At 43.5% G+C, this 15,800-nt stretch overlaps 1 protein-coding gene across 1 annotated transcript in view; it reads right to left on the reverse strand.

Annotated features, from left to right (window-relative positions):
- GALNT9 (polypeptide N-acetylgalactosaminyltransferase 9) overlaps positions 1 to 11,982 on the reverse strand; it is a 307,798-nt gene extending 295,816 nt beyond the window's left edge. The window contains exon 1 of the mRNA XM_043977028.1: positions 11,591 to 11,982. Coding sequence (XP_043832963.1) covers positions 11,591 to 11,831 — 241 coding nt within the window. The 5' untranslated portion in view covers positions 11,832 to 11,982. The remainder of the gene's footprint in view (positions 1 to 11,590) is intronic.
- Between the last annotated feature and the right edge of the window lie 3,818 nt (positions 11,983 to 15,800).

Raw genomic sequence — 15,800 nt, forward strand, 5'->3', positions numbered from 1 at the left:
ATCAATCACCCACTATGTGTCAAACACTTTAATAGGCTCTGGGGTTATAAAGATAGACATGAAACAAGTCCTGCCCTCAAGAAGCTTAGATTCTATCAGAAGACACAGTATATACATATTAACACATCTAAAATAAGACCATACAAAATACATACCAAATAAATACAAATCTCTCTTGAGAGGGAGGCACTAGCATCTGGGTGGGATCAGAATGTAAAGTAACGGGGAGCACAGAGTATGGTCCCATAATGCCCCCAAATGCTGGCATATCCTCTGGCAAAAATTACTACTGCCCTTTTCCCTTCCTCTCATGGCCAGTGAAAGCTTGCAATTTGCATGTTCAATGGGAAAGTGGGTGAGTTGACACTCTTGTCATTGGAAGGGAGGGAGGTTCAATGGTAATGCTTAGGAATGCCGACATAGCCAGCTGACATTCCACGTATGCCTATGCTGTAGATGCATACTTTGTAATCTTGTCATTGCAGGTGTATGAGATGATGCATATAGAATCATAGATCTAGAGCTTAAAGAGATTCCAGGGGCCATTTAATCCAACTCTCTGAGTTTACTTATGAGAAAACTGAGACCCAGAGAGGGGCAGTAACTTGCCTCTGGTGATACTGGCAGTAAGCAGCAGAACTAGCTTGAACTCAAATCCTCTGATTCCAGATCCAGCCTTCTTTTCATTTCACCACACACTCATTGGAAACCTTCAAGCACCATGCAAATGAGACAATATTTGTAAAGTACTTAACACAGTGCCTGGTATACAGGAGGCGCTTAATAAATGTTCATCCCCTTACTTTCTCCTTCCCACACAAATGTCAGTTATTATTATTATAACAATTGAAGTCCTGTAGCTATTTACTCTCTGATGGCAACTTAGGATTCCTAAATCCTGATGTCTAGCCAGGAAAAAAAAAGACAAAAATATTGGACCTTGGAAGGCACAGTTGGGGGATGGATGAAGGCAAAGATTGATAAAGTGCATATGGAACTGTTCCATGTCCTTGGTTAAGTCATTTAGAGAATGAAATTCCCTTAGGGATATGGCAAACTTTTCAATGGAGTTGACTTCTGATCCTGAGTCAAATAAATTTAAAATCTTTTCAGAGATTAACTTCCTTCTCACAGGAAACTGACAAGGAAACTCCTTAGGGATCAGGCATATTTATCTTATCTACAAGCAAAACAGTCTCTAGAGATGATGAGCAAGGTGACTAGCACAGGAATAAGCACCCAGTAGGTGCTTTATAAGTGCCTATGGATGGACTGGTGATGAAAATTAGGGAAGTTCTGACCCTATCTCCACCTAATACCTCATATCTTCCTAGACATAATTTTTCCTCTCTCTATTGGGTGGCCTACTCATAGCATTTAGAATTGGAAGGGGTCTGAGAGCCTCCTTAATTTATAAAGGGGGCAACAATCTCAGAACAGTCACAACTTGCTCAAGGTTGTACAAGTAATAATAAGAAGTAAAGCCAGCTTTCTACACCAGGTCCTCCACAACAGAGATTAGGAACCACAGATTCTGGCCCCCTCTAGGTCCAGATCAGTCTCTGAGGTCATTTCAGGTCATACTCTATCAGCCCCAAGCAGATAAGCCTTCTTTTTTCAAGGAGTCCTTTTCTGCTGCTCCTTTCTCTTCTGTCTCCATTTCTTTCCCCCCTCTCTCTTTTTGTATCTCAGGAATCCCATAAGCTCTGAGACTTCATGATTCTTTATTTCTTCTTGGATGCCTAGAACCAAAGAAATAATCATTAATTGTTCCAAGCTAAATTGGAAGAAGGCCTTTAGGAAAGTACCAGAATCTGGGCTTGGCCCTGAAGTGATTAATGTTTTCAATAATGAGTTATGTAAAGGCAGAGGTATCATGCTCATAAAATTTTTAGATAACACAAAACTGGGAGGAACATATCATAGGTTGGATGACAGAATTGGAATCCAAAAAGATCTCAACAGGCTAGAAGGTGGGGCCCAATAGGATAAGATGAAATTGAATAGAGAAAAATTTAAAGACTTGCATTTAGATCAAAAAGAAAATGTCCTCTCATTTTCAAGATGGGGAAAGCATGACTAAGCAGTGATTCATCTGAAAAAAAAATCTAGGGGTTTCTGGAGGTGGGTTAATGTTGTTGTTGTTTGTCCTTTGTTCTCAAAGAGGATCATCATATCAGGGTGATATCATAACTTGCAATGATTTGGATTTAAGTGAGGGAGGGTTGTGCAAAGTCACAAAGCCTCACTGTCTCCTCCAGAGCCATCTGGGTCCAGTGGCAGGATATATGTCAGGATGACTGGAGATGTTTAAGGCAATTGGGGTTAAGTGACTTGCCCAGGGTCGCACAGCTAGTAAGTGTCCAAGGTGAGATTTGAACTCAGGTCCTCTTGACTCCAGGTTTGGTGTTCTATCCACTATGCCACCTAGCTGCCCTCATGTGGCTTAATAGTATAATATGGAAGCCCCAAAGCCTATAAGATCTTAAAATGAATTGGGAGGCATAGTCTTCATAAGCAGGGAGGTGATAGTCTTGTTGTATTCTGTCCTAGCCAGAATACCTTTGGAATATTATGCTCCCTTCTGAGCATAAGATTTTAGGGAAAGTATTGATCATTTGGAGTATGGCAAAAAGAATCATGAAGGGCTTCAGGTTAATGACTTCCGAAGATCATTTGATGGAATATTTAACCTGGGGAAGACTCAAGGGGAACATGATAACTGTCTTCCAATTTTTTGAAGGGTTGTCATGTGACTTGTTTGGCTTGGCCTCTGAGGGAAGAACTAGGAATAATGGGTGAAAGTTGCTAAGAGGCAGATTTAGACTTGATGTCAGGAAAGATTTCCGAGAGATCAGGGCTGCCCCACAGTGGAATGGGCTGTCTTGGGAAGGAGGGAGTTTCCCCATCATTGTGTCCTTTAAAGAAAGGCTGGATGGCCACCTGCTAGAGATGCCACAGTGGGGATTCTTCTTCAGGTACCAGTCAGATTACATGGTCTCCAAGGTCCCTTCCAATACTGAGATTTGGCGATTGTGAGATCTGCCGATTTTTGCATTAGATCAAATACATTCTTCATTTGGAAAGAAGTTGTTGAATTGGGCCAACTGCCTTCATGAGTTTCTGGCAGGCTGGCTTGCTGTTGGCTCACTGCCTTTGCTGGCACTATTCAGGGGTTTGGGGTTCCTTCCTTCTCACTAAAGTATCAGTGACAACAGCCTAACCCCTTATATCTTTCATTGGGCTTCTCTGGGGCCTCCAAGTAGGACTCTGTGACTTACCAGATGATGAGTGGCCTTGGGTAAGTCACTTCCTCTTATTGGTGTTTCAGCTTTTTTATCTATAAAATGAAGCACTGGACTAAATCCTGAGTGTCTAACATAGGCTTTCAGGCCAAATGCAACACAGCCTGCCTGACTTTAAAAAAAGCCCAAACTTTTTAGCAATATTATTTTTTTTCACTAATCATTGTACATATATGGATGGGTACAATAGGTTATTAAATAGCCTGCCCACTACAACCTATATTATGTGTAGGTGATTTTTCTTAGGTGTAATTCTAGCAGTCTTGGAGATTAGTTAACAATTGTATAAAAAATGCCAGTCACATACATATATATTATGTGATCCACTATTGAACATTTTGTCTTTCAATGATGATATAGTCTATGGTTCACCTTTCCTCTCTTAGCCTCAATAAACTCAATTATGAAATGAGGATACCAAATGTTGGGGCCTCTTCTAGTATGGTCCCTGTATTTTAGAGATGAACCAGAGGTTCAGAAGGGTTAAAGGACTTTCTCTAGGTCACAGAGAGGCAGCCAAGATGGGATTCAACTTCAAGTTGATTTCAAAATACTTTTTTTGTGGTTTCACATCAACCATTCCAATACTCCTACAATCCAACCCTCAGGATCATTGCAAGGAAAACTATTTGTAAATCTCTCAGTGCTATAGGAATCATACAATCAATAAGTATTTTTTAAATGCTTACTGTGTGGTGGGCATCGTGCTAAGTCCTGGGGATGAGAAAAAGCAAATTCTAAGGGTTTTTTGGCTGACTAATATGGTATTGTTTTACATAATTCCACATCTATAACCCATACTGATTGCTTGCAACCTTGGGGAGGGGGAGGGGAGGGAGGGAATGAGAGAAGGATAAAATTTGGAACTCAAAGTCTTAATTAATTAATTAATTAATAAGGTTTGTTGGGCATGCAGATTTGGCCAGGAGTAAGCTTCTCAGATGTCTGGATTTTATTGACTTTTGGTGACAGGTCCTGGATAATATTGGGGCAGGGGAAGGGGGAAAAGTCCAGGCTTGCCCTAAAGTCTGGTTTGGGAATTCTCAGCCATAATTTAGAAAAATCAAAAGTAAAATGGAGTAGAAACCTGAGAGTTCTTCTAGTGCATTAATCAATAGAGCTTCTTGGGAGCAGGGACTGGTTTTTCGCCTTTCTTTGTATCCTCAGCCCTTAGCACAATGCCCAGCTCATAGTAGATGATTAATAAATGGCAGATGGCCTAGCAATTGACACCCCCATCTTCTCGTTATTCCATAGGATTATTCTGTCTATTTATCCTTGTCTACATTCATCCACAACCATATTGGACAGGCAACCTACAAGTTTTCACCACCCATGCATACAAAGGTAGCATGAGATGATGATATAATAACATCTAGCATTTGCATAATACCTCATGGTTTGTGGAACACTTTACAAAGTTGTGATCCTCACAATAACTCTGTGAAGTAGGTGCTATTATTGTGAGATGGATATATTTAGGCTTGATGTTAGTAAAATACCTTCTAACAAGGAGAATTATTCCGAAATGGAAAGGGGTCCATTGGGAAGCAGTGAGTTAACCTTTCTTGGAGGTCTTAAAATCAGTTGAATAGCCCCTTTCTGGGTGTGTTGTACTAAGGATTCTTTTTCTGATACAAGTTGGCCAAGATGGCTGCTAGACCCCTCAACCCTGAGATTCTGTGAGATGAGCCCGGACAGATCACTCTACCACTTGGACAAAGTTGATGAAATTGTAAATTGAGGGACTCTTTTCTGCTCCCTCCTTCAAATAGCTCACATTTGCAATTTATTCATAAAAGTTATAAAACACTTTACTTATAATAGCCCCAAAAGGAATGCTTGCACAGAATTACTATTCCCATTTTTACAAATGAGAGACTTAGAAAAATTAAGTGAGATTACATAACTAATAAATGGAGGAGGTAGAACTCAATCCTGGTTCTTCTGACTTTGAGTCCATTGCCTTTTCTACTGTACTAAAAGGCCCTTCTCTAGTCACTACTCCCCTGTATGTGTTATCTCTCCTTATCAGAATGTAAGCTCCTTGAAGGGTAACCCAAAACATAATGAGTGCCAAAAAATTGTTTTTTTCATTGATTTATTCTTTAATTGACTGAATGATTCATTTATTCATTCATTCATATCACACTATGTACCATCAACCCAAGGAAAAAGTCTCTCACATTGGAAGATCTATCTTCTTTCTGGACACCAGTTTCTTCCAACGAAGGTTTCTAACAGAGGAGAAGATACCAACAGGGAAAAGCAGCAGATGATGGTATTTCTTTCCTGAATTTTTAGGTCTAATAGTTGGCCCATTTATATGCCCTTGTGAAACCCTAATGACGTGAGTTCTTCCTTTCCAATTCCAAAGTGGAGTAGCTCTTTGAATTTGAGAGCCTACCTCCTCTATGAAGTCCTCCTTGACTGAGCCAATTAACATGGATCTCTCCTTTCTCTGACCTCTATTAACACATAATCTGAACCACACTTTCCCACATGAAATTGTAATCCTTTTTCATGGTGCTTTCTCTGCATTGGCCTCTTTTACCCAGCTATACTGTGAATGCCTTGAGAGCTTTAAGTGTCTATGGTGACATGATGAAACTGAGGCTGCCCAGGGTTCTCACAGCTAGTGATTATCTGAGGAAGGATTCAAATAGGTCTTTCTGATTCTGTGTCCATATTTCCTCTCACAGGAACAATAGATTCAAATCTGGAAGGGGACCTTAGTGTTTATCTGGGCCAACTCTCTCATATTTCTTTGAATGTACAGGCCAGTGGAATCTTCAGGTCAAGGGATACATATTTTAGTAGCTTTTAGGCTTTTGAAATTGCTTTCCAGAATGGTTGGACCAGTTCACAGCTCCATCAACAGGGTGATGGTATGTTTGTCTTCCTGTAGTTCCTTCTAGCACTATTTCCATCTTTTGACATCTTTGCTAATTTTCAGGGTGTCAGAGGAAATCAGACTAATATAAATTTCTCTCTCTCTCTCTCTCTCTCTCTCTCTCTCTCTCTCTCTCTCTCTCTCTCTCTCTTTCTCTCTCTCTCTCTTTCTCTCTCTGGTGAGGCAATTGGGGTTAAGTGACTTGCCCAGGGTTGCACAGCTAGTAAGTGTCAAGTGTCTGAGGCCGGATTTCAACTCAGGTACTCCTGACTCCAGGGCTGGTGCTCTATCTACTACACCACCTAGCTGCCCCCATCTCTTTTATTGTTAGTTACATGGAACAGTCTTTACCATGATTTTTAATAGTTTGAGGACTGTTTTTTTCATATTCTTTATTCAATTATTCATTGGGAGATGACTCTTGATCTTACATATTTATCTTAATTTTCTAAATGTATTTATATCACAGACATTCAATGGGTTTCTGCTGATACCACCACTGGGATCCTATGCTTTACTTAGTCTTCCAGATACTAATGTCATTGATACTACCTCCACTGCTTCCTCTACTATTCCAGCCCAGCCATCATGGCCAAGTCAAACCCATAATATACTCTGACCTCATCATTGATAAGGACTCCCTAGGCAGAGCTACTTCCCAGTTATTTGTAGACTAGGGTCTAAAGACAGCAGGAAATTTTTGTTCTCTGAGCATTGGAGACAAGGGCTTTGGTTATAAGGAGTCTTACTTTTACAGTCATTAGGGAGTTTATGTGCTAACGTGGTGACTTCAGACATCATAATGGAACTGGAGTCTAGTCTATCCATGGGGAAATTTTGTGGATGATGACTTTATTCTGAAGTTTACTAGCCCTCGCATTTTGTCTAGGACACACATCCATTCATATATACACATATATGTGTGTTTATATGTACATATGTACACATGTGCATACATATATACATGTATCATGTTTGTTCATATATTTCACATTCATATAAATAAATGAAATATATAAATATGAATGAATACATTTCATTCAAATATACATATATATCACTGATGTTGATTAGTTAGGTGGAAATCATGTAGTGTTTCGCTAGGTGAAAGAAGGTATGAACATTGCGGAAACCAGGGAGCTTTTTTTTTTAACCATGGAACTTTTGATCCCAGGATGGCAAGACCAGAAAAAAAGATCATGTTGTCTATGGACAATTCTCATAAATTTTGTTTTTCAAAATGTTCGTCTTAATTACTGAATCATTCCTCTGTAGCTGGGGAGAGAATCCTTCCACTACCGCTCCAACTCTGTAATCCTTGCGCTCTCATTTGCTGCAATTCTTTTCGCATTTCGTTTCCCCCTTCCTTCCACATGTTAGGCTAATTGTCAGAGATAAGATTAGCACTATGAAATTTTCAAAGTGAAACTAATAAAAATAAAAGACAGTAAATGAAAAAATCCTAATCAACAGTTTTTCTTTTTAAGCCTAGCTGCATTCATTTTGTTCATGCATTTTTTTTTCAATTTCATGTAACAGGAATGGTCTATTTCATCTTTTGAGTCCTCTTCTTTTCCTTGTTGCACTAAGAATTTCTTCCAGATATAGCTTTGAAAGGTGGGACTATCCATTTTCTTTCATTTTTTTTTTTGCAGGGCAATGAAGGTTAAGTGACTTGCCCAGGGTCACACAGCTAGTAAATGTCAAGTGTCTGAGGCTGGATTTGAACTCAGGTCCTCCTGACTCCAGGGCTGGTGCTTTATCCACTGCACCACCTAGCTGCCTCCTTTATTGTTTTTGTTTTTGTTTTTGCATTTTTAATGGTGTGAATTTTTATATTTAGGTCATTTTGTCTTTTAGGACTTAAAGGAGGTATGTGGATGTATTTGGAGTGGGGTGCAATTGTTGCAGCATTCTGAAATGCCCCATTCTAGTTGGGGTAAGTAAAGGTATACATGACCCTAAAGAAGGGCCCTGGGAGAAGGGGACTCTACATATTTCCTTAATATTTTTCACTGGATAATCTTCCCAACAATGATCTGAATTCTTACAGTCTCTTAGGAGAAGCTCTCTGTGCTTGCTAAAGAGAAAGACTGGGCTACTCCCTCACTCTCTCACAAAGCCAATGGCTTCTTCCTATTAGTAATATAGAGCCAAGTGCCTGGGTTTTCCTGTCATCACACACCTTGGGTCCCTCTCACCTTGAAGGATGAGGGAGGGAAGCCCTTAGCAGCCAAGCGCCAGTTATCATGATGTTATACAACCCCAGCATGTTGCCAATGTTTTTATATAATCCTCTAGTTCTTTCCCATAAAACAGCCCATAACACCCTGGCAAATAGATTTCAATGGAGCTGCATGCTCTTACAGGGATACACTGTTCTGCGGTGATGAGTCACATTGATGAAACAGCCAAGATTAAGCTTCAACTCAACTTTTCCCAGTTTCCCCTCTCCTCCTTCTCTCCCTGCCCCCACCCACCCTAGAGGAATAGAAAGGGACAGACAAACCATAAGCCTCGTTGCAAAATCACTTCAGAAGGAAAATCACGAGTTCTGTGTATGATGAGAAAGAGCTTATGAAATAAGGATGATGCCCTATGCTCTCTCAAAGAGAATTTTGGAAGACCACATAAAGATTTAAACATCCCAGCATGCAGGTATGGGGGGTATTTCACAGATCCTAGTGAAAATCCTGTTCCAAGACTTCTGGGGGAAATGAGCCCACCAAGGATTCCTGCCCTGACTTAACTGGACGAACCAAGGATTTCTGCTCAACCCTAACCAGACCCACAGCAGGGGTTCTTAACATTTTTGTTGCATCATAAACCTCTTTGGCAGTCTGGTAAAGCTTATGGACACAATTGCAGAATAACATTTTTAAATGCATAGAACAAAATACAAAGGGGTGTGAAGGAAACAAACATATTGAAATGCAGTTATCAAAAGATTTAAAAAAAATAAGTTCATGGATAACCTCTGAACTAAAGTTCCAGGTCCCTGCCCTTACCAGAACTACTGGGAGTTCCTGCCCTGTTGTGAATGGACCCATTAAAGGTTCTTGCCCTAATTTAACTGGACCCATCAATGGTTCCTGACTTGTTCTAACTAGACCCACTATAAATCACCACATATATTTCACCTAGAATTACTATTGTGGCCAAACTGCATCCATTGAAAGTTCCTTCCAATAAAGGTTTCCACATAGGTCAAATAAAATCCTTCGAGGAGTTTTGCCTTGACTAAACTAGCCATAGTATGGGTTGTTGTCTTGTCTAAATGTATCCAACCGAGCTTCTGCCTTGGCCTTAGCAGACCCTTTAATATAGGAGTTCTTAATCCTGAATAAACAGATTTCATAAGGGTTCATGGATTTTTTTTTGGTGGGGGGGGTGAGGCAATTGGGGTTAAGTGACTTGCCCAGGGTCACACAGCTAGTAAGTGTTAAGTGTCTGAGGCCAGATTTGAACTCAGGTCCTCCTGACTCCAGGGCCAGTACTCTATCCACTGTGCCATCTAGCTGCCCCAAGGGTTCGTGGATTTTAAAAATATGTTGAGAATTTTTTCATTAGAATTAATTTTCTTTATATTTTTATGCATTTTGTTTTATGCAGTTAAAATACAATTCTGAGAAGGGGATCATAGATTTCACCAGCCTGTCAAAGGGGTCCCTGACACAAGAATCCCTGGCCTCAGAGGTTCTGCTCTCCCCTCCAGAAGGAAATGCAGTATATAGATGGTATAGTAGGAAAAGTGCTGGATTTACAGTCAGAGAACAAAGATTCCAATTCTGGCTCCTCCACAGACTGTATGACCTTGAGCAAACAACTTCATCTCTGTGGACCTTTATTTCCTGATCTGTAAAAGGAGGAGGTGAGACTAGATGACCCTTCCATTTGTAAGATTGGATCCTCTTTTTCCTGGACTCCATCAGAGAATCTATTATGGCAAGCTCCAGATTAGAAGTCTCTGCCTTCCCAGGGGGAGCTCCCTTCCCAGACAGCTCCCTCCTACATTTCTCTGTTGCTGTTACTGCATGGGGGGAACTTACAGGTAGGAGATTGGTGGTGTATAAACATAAGGCAGCCCTTCTCAATCTTTCTGGAACTGTCACTACAGAAAACTGTTAATAGTGTAAACACACACACACACACACACAAACTTTCTTCTTTCCTTGGTGCCTCAGTACATCACAGAACCAGCATCCCACCCCGCCTCCAATACCAACACCATCACAGAACCCCTTTCTCTTCCTGCAGTACAAAGCAAGGGAAGTGCAGGTTTCCATCATCTGGCCTTACTTGAGTGTGAATTACAGTGACACTAATATAGATTTATCTTCCAGACTGATCCTCCCCTGACCAATCGATGGAAGAAAGTTCAATGTCATTTTAAAGCCGAGTTTATAATGGATGTTTCAAGGGCCCTGAAGCTTAAAGTCACTACTGCCAAAGTAGCTTCATCCAGGGGCCTGCCTGCAGGTAATAATATGCCAATCACCCTCCCCGAATTTTCTGCTTGGAGTTTGCTCTACTCCTAGCCTGTTGCCCCAGTTTTCTAGGAATTTTTTTAATTTAATTTTTTTTTATTGAAGGCTTTCCTGATATGGCTTCAATGTGGGCAGTTTGCAAAAGAGTGGGGAATGGGGCTATGGGGATGGGAATGGGGGAAAGAAAGCAGCACACTCGTTTTGGGGGAAATCAAAGCGAATTCGAGGGCAAGTTCTAAACCTGAGAAACCCCGAAAGCAGTGGATGCCTCACATACCACAGTTACGTCTGCGTGTCTCTGGACTGGCTCTCCATCCTTTTTTGGTTTTGTTTTGTTTTGTTTCGAGCCCCTCTTCCCGCTTCCCTACTTTATCATTTCTTTTAAAGGAAGGGAGGGAGAGAGTAACTTGCCTCCCTAGCCTTTCACCTTATAGCTGCTGACCAGCAAGCAGCACCTTCCTTCCCCAGGCAACGTCCTTTCCTGCCATGAAGAGTCTATGGGAACCATCTCAAAAGTTCTCACACGATGCCAATTTGGAGTGATCCCTGTCTCAATATTTACTGAGTAAATCAATGAAGGATTCGCATTCCAAGCAGAGACCTGAAAAGCACAGATGCCAGGAATCTAGTTTCTCCGTTCACCCCTACCCCTTTCTTAGAGGTTGATTCCTTTTCTAGGAAGAGCTAAAAGAGCTAAAAGTCTGGTGTCCCTTCCCCTCAAATATAGACCCGATCCCACCAATGCCCAGAGAACTGTCTCTGATGCCTCTTCCCCGTGCAACACAGGCGGGACAGTGCACCCGCGCCCCCTCGGGGTGGCGGCGCGCTCTCACTGCGCCCTTCCCGGGCTCCCAGCCCCCTCCCCGTTCCTCCCTGCCGCTGGCCTGGTCCCGCGCGCAGCTCACCATTGAGCTGGTTGTAAACCACCTCCTCCAGGTGGTCGAGCCGTTGCAGGATGGCCTCCCGGTCCAGGATCACACCAGCCCTGGAGTGCCGGCTGCGCACCCGGCGGTCGGCGCTGCGCACGATCTGCACCAGCTCCTGGGAGCGGTCCTGCAGCCGGCAATAAACGGAGAAGAGGATGATGCCCACGAACACCAAGATGTTCACCGTCAGCAAAGTTTTGATTTTCCTGGCCACCGCCATGAACGCGGCTGGGGCGGGGGCTGCTTCACCCGCGGGGCATCCCCGCCTGGCCGCTGGCCGCCGCAGCTTCTGCGCGGCCAGCCGCCCCGGGCACCATGGGCTGGCGCCGGAGTCCGCGCTGCGCCCGCTGTGCCCGCTGTCCGCGGCTGGACCCTGGACGGGGAGGGGCGGGGCAGGGAAGGGCGGAGTGTGGAGCTCCGGGAGAGCAGCCGTTGGGAGCTGTCCCCTTCAGCACCACTCTACGTTCCTTCAGCCGGCCCAGTCACACCTGCGGCCCCAGCCGCCGCCTCTGGCCCACGGCCCGAGGGCTGCGCAGCTACAGCCGCCCGCCCGCCGAACCGCTGCTGCCCAGCCTGGAGCTCAGGGCGCAGGGCGCAGCGCGGAGCGCAGCCGGCATCCTCAGGAGGGGCGCAGCCTAGCCTGCAGCCCCTGGGAGACGAAGACGTGGGGAGCCGAGGCTTTGGGAGCAGGGAGAGCTGGGCCCGGGGACACTAGGGTGCTGCGGGAGCCTCCAGGACTGGGCTGGCCAGGGCCAGGTCCAGGGGCGAAGGGACGGAGGAGGAAGACTAGCGAGGGCGAGGCGGCGGGCTGGCCGGCTCCGCGCGCTCCCAGCCTCTGCCGGCTCCTGCCCGCCCCACAGCCACAGCGCCGGTGCGGAGTGACGCGGCAGCCTAGAAACTCATCAGCATGCACATAGCGGAGCCCCCTCTGCCTCTGCCTCCTCCCAGTCCCCGCCCCTCTCCGCCCCTCTTCTGCCCGCCCAGGCCCTGCCCGCGGGGTTCCCGAGGGCACCCAGGATGCTGGGACAGCCGCAGCGGGGCTGAGCAGGCCCGGTCAGGGGGCAAGGCCATCTCCAGCCTAGTGCAACGAGTTAACAGCGCTCTGCTGCCCGTGGAAGGTGCAGGCTAGACACGCACAGTTGGGCTTCTGAAACCAAAGGCATCTAAGGACATTGGAAATACCCTCCCGGGAAGCCCCCAATTCTGCTAGTCCTGTACCCAGCACCAGGAGAGCGCCTTTCATCCTCTGGGAGCTCCAGGTGAGGGGCACTTTTGGCCTTCCCTGAGACGGAAGGGACAAAAGGGAAGGGATAAGACAAGTCTGTGCCAGGGCCTTTCTCAATTCTGTCACCGTGGTCCGCTTTGCCCCCTCCCCTTCAGCGGGGTTGCAGCCATGTCTGTGGGAGTTATAAGAAATGCCCAAAGGAGAGTGTCTGTGGGGAAAATCTTTATACCCATTTAGTAGTCACATAGCTCCTGCCCCACCCCCCTTTTCCCATCTCTCGTTCTGGTTACCACTTACCTGAGACTTCTTTAAATAACCCTGAGAGAAAGATCACCTCTTCTGGTGGTGTGTAGGGCAGGACCTCTCTCTTTGTATGGCATTATTCTGGGGAGAGGAGAAGGACTGAGATAAATCTGGCAGGGACCTGCTCCCTGAACTAAATCCAACAAGAATCAGCAGCACCTCATTTGGCAAAGGCCAAAATTGCCCATGTTTAGGGCACAATAGAGTACCTGGAGCTTTGGAGTACCCCCCCCCCCTCCTCTTCCTCTGGAAGGAAATGGAGGGGCTTTGGTTAACAGAAATTGTTATTCCCTACTTCTTCTCCTCTCCCAAAGAATATGGAGAAACGAGTTTATTGTGAAGGCCCCTTAATTGTTTACTGCAGTAACAAGTTGGAACCCTCAGCTGAAAGGAACAGATCTTAGGGATAGTGGGCCCACAGTGCTTCAATTCCACTGATTCCACTGATTCCCTGTTGACAAATTGTGCTTCCTGATACTCTCCTCAGGAATAGCCATTTGCTTTTCCCCCCTTTTTAATACACCGACTGCTCGAATCTGTCTTGTTAAATGTGCTTAAATAATGCAGACTATTGTTGTAATATCCATTGATGTGGGCATGGCCAACTGAAGAAGCAGCTTTCCATTGTTATCATCAGTACACAGGGAATCAAGCACACACAGCGATCCTATTTAAACTCTAGATTGAAAGGACAAAAATACTACCTGTCTTATATCAGACTTTTATTAAACATGATACTATTTGGAGGTAGTCCTGAGTTATCAAGTATGTGTATCAGGGTTCTGTTTGTTCAAGATAATAATCATTAGTATTTATATAGCATGATAAGGTTTGCAAACTTAAACTTTACAGCAACCCTGGGAGTTAGGGGCAAGCAGTATCTGCATTTTACAGATGAAGGACCTGAGGCTAACAGATATTAAGTGAATTGCCCATGGTCACAGAGCTAGCAAGTCTGTGTAACAAGATTTGAATTCCAGTCTTGCCTAGTCTTCTCACTGGCATACAGCTCACAAACCAGTTGACTCTGGTAATAATTTGTGAAGTTAATTCCATGATTGTAATCAACTGAGTGGGAAAATATTGACTAAACCTATCTTCTTCCTGAGGAATGAAATGTGTATAGGCAGGGGGAGAGAAATATAATTATATTATCACTTACTGGCAGATACAACTGACCAACGAAGGCAAAGGTGTATTTGTCTTGAACAAACAAATGGCTGGAGTTGACAATGGAAATTTGGACATTAGCCTCTATTGGATTTTTAGCTTTAAGACAAATACATGCAAGTCTGTCAAGTACGTCTCTATGCTGAACCTTGTTTTTCCCCCTATAATGGTACTGGGATCCTGATTATACAGGAATTCTACAGCATGAGCAGGAACTTTCCTGATCTTCTCAACTATTAGTACCCTTGCTCTTTTTAAATTCCTCTGTATAACTTTGCACGTGCTTTGTTTTTTGTTCTTCTGCTTACATGTTGTTTGAGAATCAGCATAGAGCTGGGGATAGGAGTTTACCTCAGAACCAGGCAGGTCAGGATTCAACTCCTAACTGACACTTACTGTCCATGTAATCCTGTGTAAGCCACATGTCTCAGTGGGTTTTTTTTTTTTGGAAATTTCTCCAAGAATATAAATTGGGGGGAAGGGCAGTTAGGTGGTGCAATGGATAAAGCACCAGCCCTGGATTCAAGAGGACCTGAGTTCAAATCTGACCTCAAACACTTGACACTTATTAGCTGTGTGACCCTCGGCAAGTCACTTAACCCTCATTGCCCCACCAAAAAAAAAAAAGAGTCCATTGAAACCCAAGAGCTGATCCTCAAGTCAGATTTGAGAATCCTAAAGGTAGAGGTAGAAGGGACTCTAGAAGGCACAAAGTTCTACCCCCTCATTTTATAGATGGGGTAATTGAGACATTGAAAGTTTAAGGACTTTCCCTAGGACACACAACTGGTAAGCGTCTGAGGCATTATTGAAAGCTGGATCTTTCTGAGATGAGATCTGATCTGAGATAGTGCCTTATCCACTATGGCATGTGGTTTATCAAAGTGTATGAAGAAAGACACAAAGAATTCATATAATCAACAATGACCACCTGAATCAACTTGGGATAAAGGGGAAGGACAATGTGACAGAATTTTCAATTCTTTGAATTCATATACTTCAAAGTCTTCAGTCTCGTTAATCCAGGGTAATTGAATTTCTGTTTCCTGATGTTCTTCTACTGTCACTGAGGGAATGGAATTCAGTCACTTGTGAACCGAACAATTAAATAGTGTAGACCTGGTTATCAATTTAGAAATTACTGAAGTATTATTGTGCTATAAGAAATGACAAGCAGAATTATTTCAGAAAGGCCTGAAAAAACTTATATGAACAGATGTATAGTGAAGTGAGCAGAACCGGAACATTATGCACAGTGGCAGCAATATTGAACAACAGTTCAATGAAGAACTAAGAATGACTTAGTTATTCTCAGCAATACAATGATCCAAGGCAATCTCAAAGGACTAATGATGATGAAGCATACAATCCATCTCCAAAGAAAGAACTGATATTGACTGAACATAGACTGAAGCATGCTGTTTTTCACTTTCTTTCTTTCATTTTGTCTTTTTTTGATTCAAGTTTTGCATACAAAATGGCTAAGATGGT

Source organism: Dromiciops gliroides, chromosome 1 (assembly GCF_019393635.1).
Source record: "Dromiciops gliroides isolate mDroGli1 chromosome 1, mDroGli1.pri, whole genome shotgun sequence".
In the NCBI taxonomy this organism is placed as follows: Eukaryota; Metazoa; Chordata; class Mammalia; order Microbiotheria; family Microbiotheriidae; genus Dromiciops; species Dromiciops gliroides.